Consider the following 19413-nt stretch of genomic DNA (forward strand, 5'->3'; position numbering starts at 1 on the left):
GCCTCGGTGACCACCAACAGATGAATGGATGAGGAAAATGCAGTCCATATCCACAAAGGACTACTACTCAGCCTTTAAAAAGAAGCAAATTGCACTTTTGGAGGCCAAGGCGGGCAGATCACGAGGTCAGGAGATCGAGACCATCCTGGCTAACATGGTGAAACCCCATCTCTAGTAAAAATACAAAAAATTAGCCAGGTGTGGCGGCATATGCCTGTAGTCCCAGCTACTTGGGAGACTGAGGCAGGAAAATGGCATGAACCCTGGAGATGGAGCTTGCACTGAGCCAAGATCGCACCACTGCACTCCAGCCTGGGTGACAGAGCGAGACTCCGTCTCAAAAAAAAAAAAAAAAACAAAAAAAAACAGCAAATCCTGTCATTTGTGACATCATGGATGAAGCTGGAGGACATTAGGTTAAGTGAAATAAGCTAGCCAAAGAAAAATAAATGCTGCATGATGTCACATACAGGGAATGTAAAAACATCAAACTCAGAAACAAAGAGTAAAATGGTGGTTACTGGAGGCTGGGAGGTTGGGGAGATGTTGGTCAAAGGACACAAGATTTCATTTAGGAGGAATAAGTTGAGATCTATCATGTATTATGGTGATTGCAGTTAGTAATATATTGTATATTTGAAAATTGCAAAAGGAGTAGATTTTAATTTTTACTACAAAAATATAAGTATATGAGGTAATACATTTAAATAGCTCGATGTAGCCATCCCACAATGTGTACAGATATCAAAACATCATGATGTGTGCCATACATAGGTAAAATTGTACTTGTCCATTTAAAAAATAAATCAAGGCAGTTTATGGGGTTATCAGGACCTCTGTTCAAACCAGGACCAGCACACACCAACAAATCATTCTTCCTCAGCCCCTTTCCTATTTTATCAGTCCCCAAGAGTTCCTTTAGTTGTCATTCAAGTCACAGCACAATTGAATACATTGCAGCATTTTTAAATTCAGGTCATGCCTCCCTAAGAATCTACTCTGGATTGGGTTTGAAGAGCCCTCTCATCTCATCTGATGGTAGATGAGACACAGGCTTGAGAGCTGGGCAGTGCTAGGCCCTGGGGATGTGGCAGGCCTGAGCTGAGCCCGTTCTTGCCACCGGGAAGCCTGACCCTGTCCCATCTTCTGGCACTTAGCGCACGTTCTACTAGCAGGTCTTTGGGGGCAAAGTCTCTTATCTGGAACTATCTTTAGAATCAGCAGTAGCACCTGGCTCTGCTGATAATGCCTTGGGAGCTTGGAGGATCACAGAGCAGGCTAGGAGCCAGGCCCAGGATGTGGGAACAAGCAGCTCCACCTGCCTTGTTCCAGCCCCAGGGAGCTCCAGCTGGGTTTCTAGGTCACATGCCCACCACTTGGCTGTGATGGGTGATAAGGAGGATCTGGGAAGACTTCATATTACCATTTGGGGGAGGCAGGTAACTGGTCTGAACATTCTCCTCCCCTCCTGCCCCCTGTGATGAGGAGAAGATGATCCCTGGATAAGTTCACTGATGGGAGAGGGGAGGGCATTTGAGTTGTCCAAAAAACAGCAGTCCATCACAGCTTTGCTTCTCCTTTGTACCTGGTGATATGGTTTGGATCTGTCCCCACCCAAATCTCATCTCAAATTGTAATCCGCAGTGTTAGAGGAGGGGACTGGTGGGAGGTGATTGGATCCCAGTGGTGGAGCTCTCATGAATGGGTTAACACCATCCCCCACTCCCCCTTGGTACTGTATAGTGAGTGAGTTTCACAAGATATGGTTGCTTAAAAGTGTGTAGCACTGGCCGGGTGCGGTGGCTCATGCCTGTAATCCCAGCATTTTGGGAGGCCAAGGAAGGGGGATCACCTGAGGTCAGGAGTTCAAGACAAGCCTGGCCAACATGGTGAAACCCCATCTTTCCTAAAAATACAAAAATCAGCCAGGCATGGTTGTGGGCACCTGTGATCCCAGCGACTTGGGAGGCTGAGGCAGGAGAATCACATGAACCCAGGAGGTGGAGATTGCAGTGAGCGGAGATGGCGCCATTGCACTCCAGCCTGGGGAACAAAGGGAGAATCTGTCTCAAAAAAAAAAAAAAAAAAAAAAAAAATTAGCTGTGCATGGTACTGTGTGCCTATAGTCCCAGCTACCCAGGAGGCTGAAGCAGGAGGATCACTTGAACCGGGGAGGGGAAGGTTACAGTGGGCCATGATGGTGCCACTGCACTCCAGCCTGGGCAACAGAGCGAGTCTCCATCTCAAAAAAAAAAAAAAGTGTGTAGCATCTCCCCACCTCTGCCTTCCTCCTGCTCCAGCCATGTGAAGTGCTGGCTCCGCCTTCATCCTCCACCTTGATTGTAAGTTTCCTGAGGCCTTCCCGGAAGCTGAGTAGATGGTGTCATGCTTTCTGTACAGCCTGCAGACTCACGAGCCAGTTAAACCTCTTTTCTTTATAAATCCCCAGTCTCAGGTGTTTTATAGCAGTGCAAGAACGAACCAGTACACCTGACAGAGAATCTTTGCATGTGTAACCACCCAGTGGGTTCTTCCTGCCCCTTTCCCAGAGACAGCTGATTTATCAAGGCAGGGGAATTGCAATAAAGGCTTTAATTAACCGAGAGCCAGCTGAACAGGAGACTGGAGTTTTACTATTACTCAAATCAGTCTCCCTGAGCATCTGGAGGCTCGGGTTTTTCTGAAGTAGTTTGCGGGAAGGGGTGGGGATAGCTAGCCAACAGGTGCTTGCTGATGACTGGTTGGGGGTGCTATCATAGGGGTGTGGGAAACGGTCCTCCACGCTGAGTTAAGTGGCTGGCTTCTGGATGAGGCCACAGGAGAAGTTGGTGGGTCCATGTGGAGCCATTTTTTGTTAGACATGCAAAAAACCCAAAAAGATATCTCAAAAGGCCATTCTTAGGCTCTACAATTGTGATGTTACCTGCAGGAGTAATTGGGGAAGTTGCCCATCTGGTGGCCTCTGGAATAACGGCTGGCAATGGTCTATATCAACACCTTAGCAGACAGAATTCAGGCTCCTCTATCCTCCTAGCCTGGTGACCTCTCATTAGCTAACGAGAGACCAAGTTGAGTGTACAAAGGCAGTTAAGTACTGGGGAAAGGCTATTATTTAAACTAAAGTAAGTATCTTCCAAAGTTAGCTTGGCCTAAGCACAGGAATAATTCAGGGCAGCTTGAAGGCCAAAGGCAAAGTGGCGGTTGGCAGATGAGATCGTCTACACTGCCGTAATTTTTTCACTGTTAACAATTTTAGCAAAGGTGGTTTCAAATGGATGTATCACACCTGAAGATGGTTACTGTCAATTTCCAGCTTCACTGAATTCTCCCCTGTGCCTTTTTCTTCCCTTTGAGTCCCCAGGATTGCTCAGTCGTTCCCTTGGGCAAGACACTGGGCTGGCTGGTGTGAACACAAAAGGGAGCTATACACAGCCCTGCCCTTAGGCACCTACCAGCTGGGGAAGGACACATTCAGCAGGAAATGCTCCCAGAGCTCTATCAGCACTTGTTTTTATTTTTATAGTTTAGTTCTTATAAAAAAAGAAGGCCTAGAGGTCCTTTGCTTTCAGGTTATACATTTGTTGAGGTGGGATGTATTGTCCGAACCTACCTCTACATAACTCTGTTCATTTGTTTTGGGCACTTTTAGAAGCGAATCTGGGCTTGGACCTTTACCATGTGTAATCCGTTACAGCCTCTGCTTTCCATTCTGCTTCTTTTTCTACATTTTATTATCCAAAGGGAGGTTTTTTGTTTTTTGAGATGAAGTCTCACTGTATTGCCCAGGCTGGAGTGCCAAGGCTCACTGCAACCTCCACTTCCTGGGTTCAAGCAATTCTCCTGCCTCAGCCTCTCAAGCAGCTGGGATCACAGGCGCCCACCAGCACACCCAGCTAATTTTGTATTTTTAGTAGAGACGGGGTTTCACCATGTTGGCCAGGCTGGTCTCAAACTCCTGACCTCAGGTGATCCACCTGCCTTGGCCTCCCAAAGTGCTGAGATTACAGGCGTGAGCCACTGCACCCAGCCAGGTTTTGTTTTTTATATATGAAAACTCTGAAGTCCTCTTGCTAGGAGCATTGCCTTCCTCCGGATGGTGTAAACGAGCACAGGTTTTCATGTTGCTATGGTTTGAATGTGTCTCCTCCAGAATGCAGGTGTTGAAACTTAATAGCCAGTGTGTTAACAGGTGGGGGCTTTAAGCGGTGATTAGAGTGTGAAGGCACCTCCCTCGTGAATGGTAATAAGGCCCTCGTAAAAGAGGCTGCACACAGCATTGAGCCGGCTTGCCTGCTGCCGGTGAGGATGCGGTAATCCCCTCTTCCGGAGGATGCTGCAACCAGGCGCCATCCTGGAAGCAGAGAACAACTCTCACCAGACAACTGAACCTGTTGGCACCTTGACCGTGGACTTCCCAGCTTCCAGAACTGTGAGAAATCGAGTTTCTGTTCTTTATAAATCACCTAGTCTGAGATATATATTCTCGAGACAGTTCTTGCTCTGTCACCCAGGCTGGAGTGCAGTGGTGTGATCTCAGCTCACTGCAACCTCCACCTCCCGGGTTCACGCGATTCTCCTGCCTCAGCCTCCTGAGTAGCTGGGATTACAGGTGCCCACCACCATGCCCGGATAATTTTTGTATTTTTAGTAGAGACACGGTTTTGCCATGTTGGTCAGGCTGGTCTCGAACTTCTGACCTCAGGTGATCCACCCACCACAGCCTCCCAAAGTGCTGGGATTACAGGTGTGAACCACTGTGCCGGCCAGTCTCACGTACTTTGTTATAGCAGTACAAAACAGACTAAGACATGTTTTCATAGGTGTCTGCACATGTCTCTCAAGTCTGGGGTTTATTGAAGGGCATGATGGGTGGTGTACATCCAAGTTCCTTTTCTCTGTGACGTGGACTAACTGTCCTAACATTAATCAAGAACTGAGCCAGGGAGGGTGAGTGGAGGTGGGGGAAGGGCCTCAGAGAGCCTTCCTGGCAGGAGGGGTGCCAGGCTGTGTGGTTTCTTTAGGACCTGGGGCCACTGACAGAGCTTCCGGCTTATGTGGCTCTCGGTCCAGGGGCATATGGCAGGGATGGTGGGCGGGGTGGCATCTGGACACCGTGGCTGGCCCAGGCTTCTGCCCCATCTGCGACCTGCGTGTGCCAGGTTCTGGGTGTGCGTCGAGGCTCTGTTCAACGTGATGGGTTTCTAGGCAGGGCCCGGGGCGAGGGTTCTGAACCACCAGGGTTGAGAATCACTGTGGTTATCCGTCCAGCTCGGTGACACACCCCACCTGGCCTATCTGTGTGTAAATGGCCTGGACACCCCTTTTATAAGCTATAATGAAGGGCTATAATGAAGCCACCCCCTACAAACACTACTATGCACAGCCACTTTATTCTCCCCAGTCACCCGGGAGGGTAGCTGCTATTATCTCCATTTTCCTCAGAAGAAACTGGCTTCAGAGACCTGCCAGCTAATGAGTTGTATTTGGAGCTTGGGGTGTGCGACTTCCAATTTACCTGGAATGAACAGTAAAAGCCCTGACGGGAAAGCACGTATTCCCACAGAACGGCTGCGTGTAAGGGTGTTTAAAAGCTCCTCCCTAGATTCCCAGGCAGCGGCTCCCCATGCTCGCTCAGTGCCCACTCAGAGGTGTGGCTGCGCAGGGGCCATCCAAGGGCAGCAGGAATCCACAGTCCGCTTTCCCTGAAACGCGACCCGCAGAACTTGTGAGAGAGGCCCGCTAGAGTGCACTGTCAGGGGCCAGTTTGTAATCTGTGCTATGTGTGGGGGAGTCAGAGGCGCTGAGAAGGGCCTGCAAATGGGAAAGGGCTGATTCTGCCAGATGAGGGTGCCCTGCAGGGGGTTCTGGTTGTCTGGGAGGGCGCCCACCTTGGAGGGCTTCTCCTGGGCCGCATGTCTCGCGTGTCCCCTTGCAGCTGCTTTCCCAGCCCCTGAAGTGTGTGACATACTAAAAGAAGCTGACCCCTGGGGTTATGCAGGTGTGGTCACATCCCCAGAGTGAGGACCGGGGAATCCTTGAGCAAATGACTGGCCTCTCCCTACTCTGTTTAAAAAAAAAAAAATGTGGCCGGGCGCGGTGGCTCAAGCCTGTAATCCCAGCACTTTGGGAGGCCGAGACGGGCGGATCACGAGGTCAGGAGATCGAGACCATCCTGGCTAACACGGTGAAACCCTGTCTCTACTAAAAATACAAGAAAATTAGCCGGGCGAGGTGGTGGGCGCCTGTAGTCCCAGCTACTCGGGAGGCTGAGGCAGGAGAATGGCGTGAACCCGGGGGGGCGGAGCTTGCAGTGAGCCGAGATCGCACCACTGCACTCCAGCCTGGGGCACAGAGCAAGACTCCGTCTCAAAAAAAAAAAAAAAAAAAAAGTGTGTTGGGGAGGCCGGTGCTCCCCGCTGAGGCCGGTGCTCCCGGCTGCTCACTGCAGCATCCGCAGCCACTCTGGTGAATTCGGGCCCACAGTCAGGGCCTATGAGTCAGTAATCTCCTGAGTGCCAAGTATATGCCGGACGCTGTCCTTTGCAATGGGGACAAGCAGGGAGTAGGTCGGACATGGTCTCCCCTCTGGAGGGGACAGAGGTGACACCCTGCACAGACAACACAGCGTGAGACATTGTGACGTGGAGGGTGTGCCTGCTGAGGGCACGGGAGGGACCTGAACCTGTGTAAAACTTCTCCTTTCTATTTTTAAAATTTGGACTCCTCCATCTTGCTTCTGATCTAATCTTTCATTTCTTTACCCAGCAAAGGAATAGAAAGAAAAGTTCTTTGCAAGTTACCACTCCACAGAAATCAGAGCAGATCCCTGCAGAAATTGAGCAGCAGCTTAGAATGTTGGAGTCAGTGAATTCTAGCATCCAGGTGACCTCAAGAGTTCAGGGTGCCAGCTTCTCCCACCCAAACACAGACACCAGTCTTGGCCCCAGGGGCTGGGAAGGAGTGGGAGGGAGACTCTGGGGTGAGTGTTCCAGAAAGCAGAGGACAGGAAGCAGTCTGTGGCCAGCAGGGAGCTCTGCAGCCACCAGGGGCAGCTACATTCTCAAGTGCTGTGTGCCCAGGGAAGTCTGCCCAGAGTGGGGACAGGCCCTGCTCAGCATCTGGCCGGGCACAAGGAAGGCGAGGCTGAATCAGCAGGGCTGACACGGTGGCTCAGGGCAGGGAGGACTCAATCAGCAGGGGAAGGGCTTCATGGAGTAGGTGTCACTGTCCTCTCCCCTGAGAAAGTAGACAGGGAAGGAGAGGCGACAGCCTGAGCCGAGCCCATCAGTGGGGAGTCACCTGCAGGTGACAGGCCCATCCTGTACCCAGTCAGTTCTGACCTTACGGAACCCAGAAGTTACAGCGCTAACGTTGCTCTGATTCACGATTGTCCTGCTTTATTCTACGGAGCTCTGCAGGAGGCATGTTTGTGGGAGAGGGTGGGGCAACTTGGCCTTCACACCCTAGCCAGCGGCGTGGAGGCGGCGGTGCTTGCAAGGGCCCCTGGTGCCCCTCCATCTGCCCCTTCTTCCTGCCATCAGGGGGATGGAAACTCCCCCAGCTCTCCAGGAGGGGCAGTGTGGCCCGTTAGGAAGAGCAAGGCACAGCCCCATCATGGCCCCTGTGTGAGCCAAACAAGGCACTGGGCCTCTGAAAAATACAGACCATAAAAATGATGTTTCATCTGCAGCAAAGGTCCCAGCAACATGTGGGAAAATGCTTTACAAAGGTCACATATTACTTGTGGAAAAAGAAAGCCCACAGGGGCCTCCATCAATGAACTGCAGTGAATAAATCATTCAGAGCTTTGGGGATCCTTCTAGAAGCAGCGTATTTCCACTCAGCTCTGCTTGCTGAAAGTGTTTTTCCGAAGATGCTGCTCCAGAGTCAGATGTCTGTGACTTGCCCAGAGCTGCAGGAAAGGCCTCCTGGGGCTCCATCTTCTGGAGGCGGGGCGGACTCCAGGCCCCCGGTTGGGGGGTTGGGGGGGAGTCTGAGCTCCCAGTGGGTGTCCCCAGCTGATCAAAGGCCCCATCCCAGGGGCCTCCTCTCTCAGGGCAATCCATGGCCATCTTTCACCAATCTCCTCACACCACATCCTGGGTCCTCTCTGAAGCTTTCCCCAAGGAAAACGGCAGTTTGACACCTGTCCACCTGCTCCAGGGACACACCACACCTGTGCCAAGGAAGCGAGTTTTCCCATCTCACTCTTCCTGAGGGCAGGACTGTCTCTGGCTCACTCCTATGTCTTCCCTGGCACAGTCAATAGTTACTGAGTGTCGAGCATATACCAGGCACTTGGTGAGACAGAGTCTGTGTTGCTGTCCTTTAAGTCACTATCTTTTTCGAGTAAACTTTTGATGAACAGAATATTCACAAACCATATGTGTACCACTAGATTAACTCGCAGTGTGAACACACCGGTGTCACCAGCACCCAGAGGTCCCCTGGATTCCTCCGTCGCACCACACCCCCCAGGTGAACCACGACCCTGACTACTAGTGTAGATGGTTGTGCCTGTTTGGAATTTGGTACCAATTGAGTGATACATCAAGTCCCTGGGGAAGTGGCTTCTTTCACTCAGTGGTGTGTCTGTATGACTCATCCATTCTGTTCATCCTCATTGCTGAAGAGCATCCCGCTGACTGGCTGCGCCATAGTTCATCTCTTCTGTTGTTAGTGAGAATTCAGTTGTTTCCAGTACTGGCCTATCAGCATTTTTGCTTCTGTCTTTTGGTGGACGTAGGTGTCCATTTGTCAGGTATAAACTTAGGAATGGTTTTGCAGGGTCAGGGGGTAGATGTCATTAGTACCTTGTTGAATGCATACATGCCTGATGAATGAACAAGCCTCTGGCTCTGGGGGCAACAGGATAGGCAAGATGGGACATGGTACACACGCGCCCACACGCGCTCACACACTCAGTCTTTTCCTGAGCTTGACCCTAAGTGCAGGGCCTGCCATCTGCCTTCTGCCTCAGCCAGGGGGGTAGCCGGCTCTAGAGCCTGGCAGGATCTGCTGTTAAGCTGCTGGGTGGGGCTCGGTTGGGTCCAGCCTAACAGGCCTGGGGCTCTGAGGGGACCTCAGCTTCACATTTGAAGTTTTGTTTTGATTTTTGAGACAAGGTCTCACTCTGTCACATACACTAGAGTGTAACAGCGCAATCATGGCTCACTGCAACCTTCACCTCCCAGGCTCAAGAGATCCTTCCACCTCATCCTCCCAAGTAGCTGGGACTACAGGTGTGGGCACTTAGCTAGTTTATTTTTATTTTTGTAAGGAGGTGGTCTCACGTTGTTGTCCAGGCTTTGTCTCAAGCTCCCAGGCTCAAGTGATCCTCCTGCTTCAACCTCCCAAAGTTCTGAGATTACAGGGATGAGCCACCACGCTGGTCTCACCTTGAGGCACTTATGAGAGAAGCTGTAGTCCCCCATTCCTGACATCTGTTCCCTCAGATCCCTGTGCTGACCATCTCAAAGGTCAGCATTGGGTCCTAGTAGTCTTAGGGGCCATGTCTGAGCCTCTAGCAAACTTGGGGCCTGATGGTTTGCCCAATCCAGCCTCTTTTTTTTCTTTCAGAGTCTCACTCTGTCACCCAGGCTGGAGTACAGTGGCATGATCTCGGCTCACTGCAACCTCCACTTCCTGGGTTAAAGCAATTCTCCTGCCTCAGCCTCCTGAGTAGCTGGGACTAGAGGTGCATGCCACCACACCTGGCTAATTTTGTATTTTTAGTAGAGGTGGGGTTTTACTATGTTGGCCAGGATGGTCTTGATCTCCTGACCTCGTGATCCACCCGCCTCGGCCTCCCAAAGTGCTGGGATTACAGGCGTGAGCCACCGCGCCCAGTCCAGCCTCTTCTCTCTAGATGAGTCAGCCCATCCTCCTCCAGGATGCCCATAGCACCCACCCCCATACAACCCTGCCTCATCTCCACCTGAGATGGGGTTTCCAGGTAACTGCCTCCCTTTATACTCACCACTGCTGGCCTCTCCGTGACCCCTCAGCCCCTCTCTAAGTGGCATAATGTGGGCCTAGGTGACTCCCTGATTGACTCAGAAGGCACTGGATAGCTCTAGGAATTCACTGCCTGTGGCCCTTGGAAATGATGAAGGGGAGGCAGAAATCCTTTCAGGATAGGACTGACCTCTTTGGTCCCCCAGTGATGTGAAGGGACCTCAGTGACTTCTAGTTGGACGGGCTGATCTTCCACTGGCCTGTTGGTGACTCATCAGAGATCTCCACTGTGTGTCCCATGTTCATCCAGGTGTCTGAGTTTCCCGAGGAACCCTCATTTGGTTTCCTCAGGAAGCCCAAATGCCTGTTGTGCTCCCCACATCAGGGAAGCCTCTAAATCAGGCTAGAATCGCCTCATTCTAGATTCTTAGGGAAAACAGGCTCTGTGAATCCCCTGTGCAACTCACACCTGGGCCCCAGTGAACCTCCCCTCCTGGCACTGCGTGACCTCCCGGCTCTTCCTGAGACCTCCGGAGTCCTGTCTGACTGCTTAGCGTGGTGACGCTCATAGACCAGGATGGCTTTTCCAGGTCCTTCTGCAGATAAACTGGTGTGCTTGTATTTGCTCTGTGAATTTTGGTATTGCAATTCACACAGGCAGATTCTAAACATGAGGGCTGAAATGTACTCCTTTGTTTACTGCACAGAGCCCTGGTTGAGGCAGATATGAGAGGCTCATGGCTGAGTAATCATTCAGGATCTACACAGTCACCTGAAGTAGACTGGCCCGGGAGGTGAGTCCAAAGCAGATGCTACTGAGGACATGCAATAGGTGAGGGAAGCAATCAGTATCGAAGGTCCCAATCACAATGGAGGTAGGAGCGAGGGGGACAGGAGAAGCGGCTTCTTAAAGAGCCAACCCGGCAGGCGTGGTGGCTCACGTCTGTAATCCCAGTACTTCGGGAGGCCAAAGCAGGTGGATCGCAAGGTCAGGAGGTCGAGACCAGCCTGGCCAACATAATGAAACCCGTCTCTACTAAAAACACAAAAATTAACTGGGCGTGGTGGTGCACACCTGTAGTCCCAGCTACTCGGGAGGCTGAGGCAGGAGAATCACTTGAACCTGAGAGTTGGAGGTTGTGGTGAGCCGAGATCGTGCCACTGCACTGCAGCCCGGGCAACGGATCAAGACTCCGTCTCAAAAAAAAAAAAAAAAAAGAAAAGCCAACCCGAGGCCAATTCCCAAGATGAGTTCTTAGGCCCAACGGCCACGCTTGAGCATGAGCTAGTTAGTGCCTGTTCTCCAGATCAGACTCAGATCTAGGTCAAGCCAGGCTGGCGCACAGTGATGTGGCACTAAGGGCAACCTCAGGCGCTACCCGAGGGCTGAGCTGTAGTTCCCTTGATGCAAGGGATGCTCTCTCAGCCTCAGCTGTGGGGCGAAGAGAAAATGGGTTGCAAAACAGGGCAGGGTTTGACTGCAGGGGCTCCGCAAGTGGCAGAGCAGCAAGGCTGGGTTTGGAATCAGACATCTGGGGCTCTGACCTTGCTAATTCCTGCTGTGTGACCTTTAGAGTTAACTGTTGGCTGCTTCGCAAGAAACTCGCCAATATCCCTGCCCTGTCCACCACACAGAGTTGATGCGTCTAGCAGTTAAGCTGCCATCTGGGAAAATGCTTTGTAAACTGCAGGTCCCTGTTCACACATTGTGGTGTTCTGCTGATCCACGATGCTGTGTTATTTTGTCATCATCTTTGTCCTGGGAGAAATCATCTGGGGTTTGACAACAGGTGACCAGCTAGGTGTCATACAGTGCCAGGATGGTCCCCCCGGATCCCAAGCTTTCTCATCTCCGATCTCCAGAGTCACACACAGCTTCAGGCTGGGGACTGAGGAAGACAGGAGGAGAAGCCTTACCCCTTTCTCCGACCCACCTGGCCCATGAACTCTCCAGCCATGAAAGGGGCCACTCCTCTGTGGAGGCTCATTAGCTTCAGGACACACACTCCCAGCCCAGCTGCTAGTCTCTTCCAGCGGGTACATGAGCAGCTATGGCCACGGCCTCGACTCACTTCCATGCATGGATCCAGCAACATTGGGCTCCACAGGTACTCACTGTCCTAGGACTTGACATCTTCAAAAGAACTTACTGGGTTGTTTCTGATTGTAAAAGTAATGTATCTTCATTTTAGAAAAGTAGAAAATTTACAACAAAAACACTATTAATCTTGGCACATTTGCTTTTGCCTTGCTTTTTACTTTATTTCCATAAATTTCCCATATATCCGATTCCTGAAGAATTCCATCTGACCTCTAACTGCCCCTCTCTAAACTCTACCGCAGGGAGGCCGAGTCCTGAGATCCTTCTTACTCCCTTCAGCACAGAACTGGGGTGGGACAGTAAGGGTTAAGAGCTTTACCAATTCCCAGTGATTGAATTGTAATGAGGATGAGATGCTAAATTAAAGTTTATTGCAGAATAAAAGTGTGTGCAGTCAGCATTTGTAAGAGGCTACAATGAGATGCCTTCCAGGACCGTAGCAATACAGTTAGGTAGAGAGTTAAAACAGTAGAGTGCACACGCAGATGAGATGCGCTGTCTGCAGGAATCACTTGAAAAGATCAGTTAGCTTTAGGGAAGGCAGAACTAGTCTTGAATGCTAGTCAAGAGGTGATTAAACATGAAAGCAGCAATGGCCTCATCAGAGTGTAGAGATATTTGCAGAAACAAGGCCTGGGGTGGGGGGTGGGGCTACTGTATGGAGGACAAAGAAGGGCACAAAGATTGAAGCCTGTCAGTGTTTCTCCTCCACTGTGTAGGGACCAGGTGCACTGCGACAGATGAGGCACTAGTCGGTGGGAAGGTGTCTGCTGGGTTAGGGGGATGGAGCAATGCAGACAATGGCCAAGAGTGCGGACTCTAGAGCCAGAGTGACCGGGTTCAGACACTGGCTGCCATTCCTGTACAAGCTGTGCCACGCTGGGCAAAGATGTGGACTTCTTGAGCTCTTTTCCTGATCTGTGAAACGTGGCTGCTGTAATCTCCCTCACAGGGTTGCTGTGAAGATTACACATAGAAAGCTTAAGGTAGCCATTGAGCTATAATCAATATTAACAAGGATTTGATTACTGATAAATAATGACTTTATTTAGCAGTTCCTAGGAAGGTTGTTCAATAGAAGCCAACCCCTGAAGCTGTTCTTTTCCGAGTATGGACTTGCCACCACTGGGGCCTGGCCCCTGAGCCTTGGTGACCAGGCAACCCCAAGGCTCTGCAGGGCAGCAGCCTCCCTCGATGCCCAATCTTCAGTCAGAACTGCAGCCAACACTGCCTGACATGGCATGTGTAAGCCGAACGGAAAGGCTGTAACTGCGTGTGAAATAAATGCTATTTGGTGGGGGGATATCAAGTTTTATTTGCTATAAACCCAATGTAGCCAGAGTTCTGGGAGTTGTGAGTGGTGACTATGAGTAGATACTGTGGATGGTACAATTTATCTGCACCTCATGAGGTCTTGTAAAGTTTTAATGTGGTAATAGGCATACACTATTTCCTAGCACGTTGGAAAGAGCTGGTATATAAATGTTTCACACTTTGCAAACGTGAGTTTCTGTTTTGGGGTCGGGTGGGAGGCATTACCCTACACTCCAAAATAGCAGATTTGTTCTGGTATAAAAGAAAAAAAAGCACGTTTATTTTACAAGGCAGTATTTTCCTAAAGTGTTACATATCAAGGAAAGTTGAGCTGTCTGTAGGAAAACAGTATAATTTTAGGAAATTACAGAAGAGTCAACATTGTGCTTAAAACTTTAAAATAGTTTTTAAAAATAGCAGTTAAGTGAATATTGCCAGGTATGAACAGCCTTAAAAAGTGAGGTGGACACGACGACATAGAAGCTCAGTGTTAAAGCCGCTAGTGACAGGTCGCTTTGAGAAGTGCTCAGGCTACTAAGAGAACACTGCTTCAACCTTAATCAACAAAAGAATTCATAACACTAACTAAAACATGGCCTTTTCCTACAATAGCTGACTCTCAGTTATCTACGGTGATGAAGAAGAGCAGTGACAATGTTTAAATGGTGAATCATTCCAAAATGAATGTTGAGAAGTGCCCTGTTTATGTTTTGATGTGAGAGACACTGACATCCGGGAACTTACAGCACTGATCACGTGCATGGAACTCCCACTGGCTTCTCCCTTCTTCCCTCCTCCTCAATGGGAGAAGACAAAACCGTACTACTGAAAAGCCTAAAATACAACTGGCCTCCTCAGTTCTGGTTCACACCTCCTCTGGAGAAGGGGACAGAAGAGAAAACTGTTAAAACTTTGTTTTCCTCATGTAAAAAAGCCAGAGCGTGATAATAAAATTTTGCAAACAAGATGCAGGAATAATTAAGAGCTGACTGGATGAATATTTTAACTTGTGCCTTTTTTCCTGCCCAGTAGTACCCGCACCACTAAACTGAGCTGGATCTGTGGAGAGCTTTATAAATTATCCATGTGTGTATCCTATTACCCAAGTCAAGAATTAAATTAGCATAAAGGGAGTTTGTTATCGGTCCCAAAACACTTGTGATGGTTCAAATAGACCAAGTGGAGGTAAGAAGCAAAGCCACCACTCCCAAGATAGAATCAAATCCCACATCAAATCCAAAAAATATTTCAGGAAAACAACCACATCGTGTTGTTCTGCTCTTGATGCTTTTGTTTTTGTTTTGTGCTGTATGCCCTTGAGCTACAAGTCTTCCTCCCAGGAAAGCAACTGTTCTTCAGGGCTGTCCTCAGATTCTTATTTCATATCTTAAAAATTGCCTCGGAAAAAAGACCTAGATGTGACAGTAAACCCTTATTTTTTAATATACAAAAGAGTTGTAACCACAAAAGCATTGTAATCGTCATTTCTTGGAAAAGTTATAAGCATATTTGAAACTTGAAACTTCTAAAATCTTGGTTAGAGAACACAACTAAAGTCTACATTTAGTGGAATTAAGCTTCCATCTAATAGCTTTTAAACCAACTTTCCAAAAGTAGGAGTGGTACCGGGTTCCATGTAAACCCAAGAAAGCAGTTTATCCATCCACACAGCCCAACCCTTGCTCCAATGAGCATATTACTGGGTCCAAATTATAAAGCTTTCACATCTGTCAGTGTGCAAGTATTAACCACAGGCTACTTCATGCGATTGTGTTCAATGTTATAGTGCATGTTGCAGTCTAAACATTTTCTAAAGTGCCTATAAGTATACAAATTAGCAACATAATATCAGCGTTACAGAGAATTCCTTCATATAATATAGAATAGAATAGGCCTAGAATTTAAAGTGAAACTACACATTTTTATATCTGTTTCAGTTGGTTTTGGAATGCAAGCATAAACAATTCCAGTTCAACAATATATTTCAGAGTATTATCAACAGTGCTAGGACAAAAATAAATCTTGTGCTTATTTAGAAAAGGTCATTTTGAGATCCAGGAGTATCTGATACTTAGAATCCAATGGAACATCTTTAATTCTATATAGTAGATAGTAGTAAGTGAAGCTTAGTGAGTTTTTAATTATAAAGAGGTTGTGCAAATATTTAAGGTGATTATCAACTATTACATCCAAAAATTTCATTAAAATTGTGTCTAATCAGAATGGCAGTTCAGGAGTTTAAAAAAAACAGGAACCTAGACAAAGTCCTAGATAGTACTGAGAGAGGGCCCAAGCCTGTCACTGAGCCAGCTGCAGAAATATGGCCCCGTGACCACGTATATCCATGGCTTTAGACATCTGGTTATCTGGTTGTTGACTCAACTGGTTTAGTGGGTGGGAATGTGGGCCTATAAAGAACATTGACAGGGCCGGGTGCGGTGGCTCACACCTGTAATCCCAGCACTTTGGGAGGCTGAGGCGGGTGGATCACGAGGCCAGGAGACTGAGACCATCCTGGCTAACACGGTGAAACCCCGTCTCTACGAAAAATACAAAAAACTAGCTGGGCGTGGTGGTGGGTGCCTGTAGTCCCAGCTACTCGGGAGGCTGAAGCAGGAGAATGGCGTGAACCCAGGAGGCAGAGCTTGCAGTGAGCCGAGATTGCGCCACTGCACTCCAGCCTGGGTGACACGAGCAAGACTCCATCTCAAAAAAAAAAAAAAAAAGAACATTGATGGGAATGGTGTAGAGGAGAAAGCCCCTGTATACTCCCATCTGGAGAACGGGCTCGCCCACAGGGTAGATCTAGACAGGGCCCTGGTGTTGCTGTTACAAACCTGAGTGCGTGGCGCGTGACTGCACTGCTGTGGCCTGACACGTGGCTTGCAGGCATTTGGCTTCCACACGTGCCTTCAGTGGGCCACTCATGCAAGGGAGGCACCGAGAACCTCGGGCAGGGCTCATCAGATGTCCCTGTGCCACCTGGGCCATGCCCTAGACAGGGGGAAGCTCCTCATGTCCACACCTGCCTCCACCTGCCCTCTCTTGTGCCTGTCCCTAGAGCTCCTCTGATCCTCTTCTTGTTTGTCTTGTCGAGTCTTTAAATTTCAGCAAGTGGAGACTTTATGCATTCTCATTCAGCATAGAACGTTTTGGCTCACACTGTTTGCAAAGGAAAATGCATACTCTGCCTTCTAAACCTATAGATGTCTTGGCCACCTAAACCTAAAAAAGTTCTATCTAGTAAATGACTTAAATTATACATACAACTGGGAAAGCAGATTCTTCCTTGAGTAGTTTGTGAATGATGCCAGAGGGAGACTTCAGGGAAGAACACAACTTTTTCTTATAAATCTGGCCGGGCGTGATGGCTCACACCTGTAATCCCAGCACCTGGGGAGGCCGAAGTGGGTGGATCACAAGGTCAGGAGATCGAGATCATCCTGGCTAACACGGTGAAAGCTAGTCTCTACTAAAAATACAAAAAATTAGCCAGGTGTGGTGGTGGGCACCTGTAGTCCCAGTTACTCAGGAGGCTGAGGCAGGAGAATTGCTTGACCCCAGAACGCGGAGGTTGTAGTGAGCCAAGATCACGCCACTGCACTCCAGCCTGGGCAACAACAGGGAAACTCCGTCTCAAAAAACAAACAAAACCAAATTAATTTGACATAGAGATGTACCATAATGGTGCCAGAGCACAAGGGCATCTCAGAGCACAATGGCCTGAAAGCACGCTTCTGGATAGTTAGGATGGAAGTATTGTTCTGTCTCCAACTCTGATGTGCTCATTAGGCCATACTGAAAATTTCCAGGATTTGTAACGATGCCTCATGGATAGAAGGTTTGGAGAAATGGCAGTTAACTGACTCACAAGAGTACCTGGTACAAATGGGGAGCAGAATTCTGGAGAGAGCTAAAGAAGAAAGAATTGGTCACTATTTTGTGCGTGTGAGGGAGAGAACACATACGGACAGTTAGTGTGGGAAAGTAAGTCACTATTACACAGAATATTTTCTCCTGACTTAGCAGCGAACTATTTCAACTGCTTTTGCATTTGCATAAAAATCCATGCATCATACTGAATTCTAATCCATTCCTCACTTAAGCCATACTAATGCTTCATACAACCAAATGAAGCAGAATTAATCAAACCTATTAGATTCAGTCCTAATCCCTAAAGGGCTTCTGTCTTTAGCATTCCCATGCTAAAACTATTAGTTGGTTTTTCTTAAGATGTCAGATGTGGCTGCCTCCTAAATGTGATACCTATATAACTTCCTAAGAGATCTTCCCAGACTTGAACAATTAAAAGCAGAGAAATGTTGGGGAACCCACCCAAGAGGCCAGCTCAAATGCTGAAACACCTTCCCCAGCTGGCCCGAGCCAAGTAAATCTCATCCTTCCCCTGGGTTCCCAGAGCTTTCTGGGTGTCATGAGTTGAATGTGTCATATATAGGACTGGGCCCCTTCATGGTGGGAATCAGGTCTTATTCATGCTATGTCCCCACAGCACCCTGCAGGGGACAGGTGCTCAGCTAAAGCTGGATTGAGCATGAGACGGATGAGGTCATCTCCTCATGTGAACGTCTAGCTCAGCCCCAGTCATGGAGCCTTGTACAGACATTGGCCACAAACCATGGGCTGAACTGGCCTCCAGTGACCTCCCGGAAGTAAGCCGAGGCAGCTCTGATCCAGACCCAGTGCAGGTGTGGGGAGAAGGGGAAGGGAAGAAACGGCATCTACCAGTGCACACTCAGTAGGGAGTGCTGCTTGCGTAGGACAAGCAGGACAGGACGGGAGTGCCTGTGAACATGCCAAAGGGAATGGCAAGAGTCTCTCTGTGAAGGACTGGCTACTGAGAAAACACTGGTTCCTTCCCTTTGGGTACCTCCTCAATCTGATCCAAGATACTCTGCGACCATCACTTCACCGCCTTCAAATCTCCCAGTGAAATTAAGGCTGGGTCACAATTCATGACACCAGATGCTACATAGAAAGTAAGTCAAGATACAAAAGAAAACCGTTTATAATAAAAAGAATGTCTTAGTTGTAAGACGGAGAGAAGCTAATCAGCATACCACTGAACTGCTACGGTTGTTGGTTGGGGGTGGTGGGTGGGTAAAAAATATCAACAGCATTGGAAAAAAGGATCCACCAGACAAAGGTACAAAAGCTCGGCGTGGGTCCGAGGCTGCGGCTTCCTGTCTGGACTCTCACACGGTCGTTTCTATCGTTTCAATCACTTCCAGGTCAGACTGTGAGGGGGAGAGAAGGGTGCACTCATCCGGTTCCCAGCTGCTCTCTGGACTGTAATCTTCCTCTGAACTCAGTTCTGCTCCTTCTTCTGTGTCCTCGTCACACGATTCCACGTAGTGAGCCCCGATCGCATTGATCCCAGAGTCCTCAGAACTTGAGGGAGAAGAGCAGTGATCTATTTTTGGTGTATTGCTCTCTTTTGAAATTAAGGCATCGTGTGCAGAGACCTCCTCAGGGCTCATTTTGTGGGAATGCGGCGCCGGCTGCTTCTGCACATAACACATCTTCCCATTAATACATTTAACCTGATAGTTGTCAATAAAGAGGTCTGAAATCATACAGTACCTTGGTGAGTCAGGGGGAAGGGGAGGCTGGAAGACAGACGCAAATTTCAAAAAGTGTTCGGTGAGCGAGACTGAGATCTGAATGGTGTTTGTGGGTTCCCGAGGCCGGGCAGGAATCTCAGTGCTTGGAAGCTGTTCCACAGGGGTCATAGGCTGATACATGTATTTGCCTGTGGAGACACAAAAAGACACTTGAAATCTATGAGTATTACACAAACTATATTAATACGGCCATAATGGTTTCTGAGGACTCGATGTCTTTAAAAATATTTCAGTAACACCTCAAAAGAAACTAGTAATAAAATCATTCAACACTGGTACAGTCAATTAAAAAGTCAGCATGGTATATAATAATTTTCATCTAAAAGACTCGATCTACTTTCCAAATCTCAATTTGAGTCTTTCTGATATCTCTGAAGTAGGTGGATAGACACTATAATC

The 19413-nt window shown here is 48.7% G+C and overlaps 1 protein-coding gene across 1 annotated transcript in view; it reads right to left on the bottom strand.

Moving 5' to 3' along the window:
* Positions 1 to 13465: 13465 nt before the first annotated feature.
* The window catches only part of C2H3orf70 (chromosome 2 C3orf70 homolog), an 82765-nt gene continuing 76817 nt past the window's right edge, over positions 13466 to 19413 (bottom strand). The window contains exon 2 of the mRNA XM_011738648.2: positions 13466 to 19142. Coding sequence (XP_011736950.1) covers positions 18586 to 19142 — 557 coding nt within the window. The 3' untranslated portion in view covers positions 13466 to 18585. The remainder of the gene's footprint in view (positions 19143 to 19413) is intronic.

Source organism: Macaca nemestrina, chromosome 2 (assembly GCF_043159975.1).
Source record: "Macaca nemestrina isolate mMacNem1 chromosome 2, mMacNem.hap1, whole genome shotgun sequence".
NCBI classification, from domain to species: domain Eukaryota; kingdom Metazoa; phylum Chordata; class Mammalia; order Primates; family Cercopithecidae; genus Macaca; species Macaca nemestrina.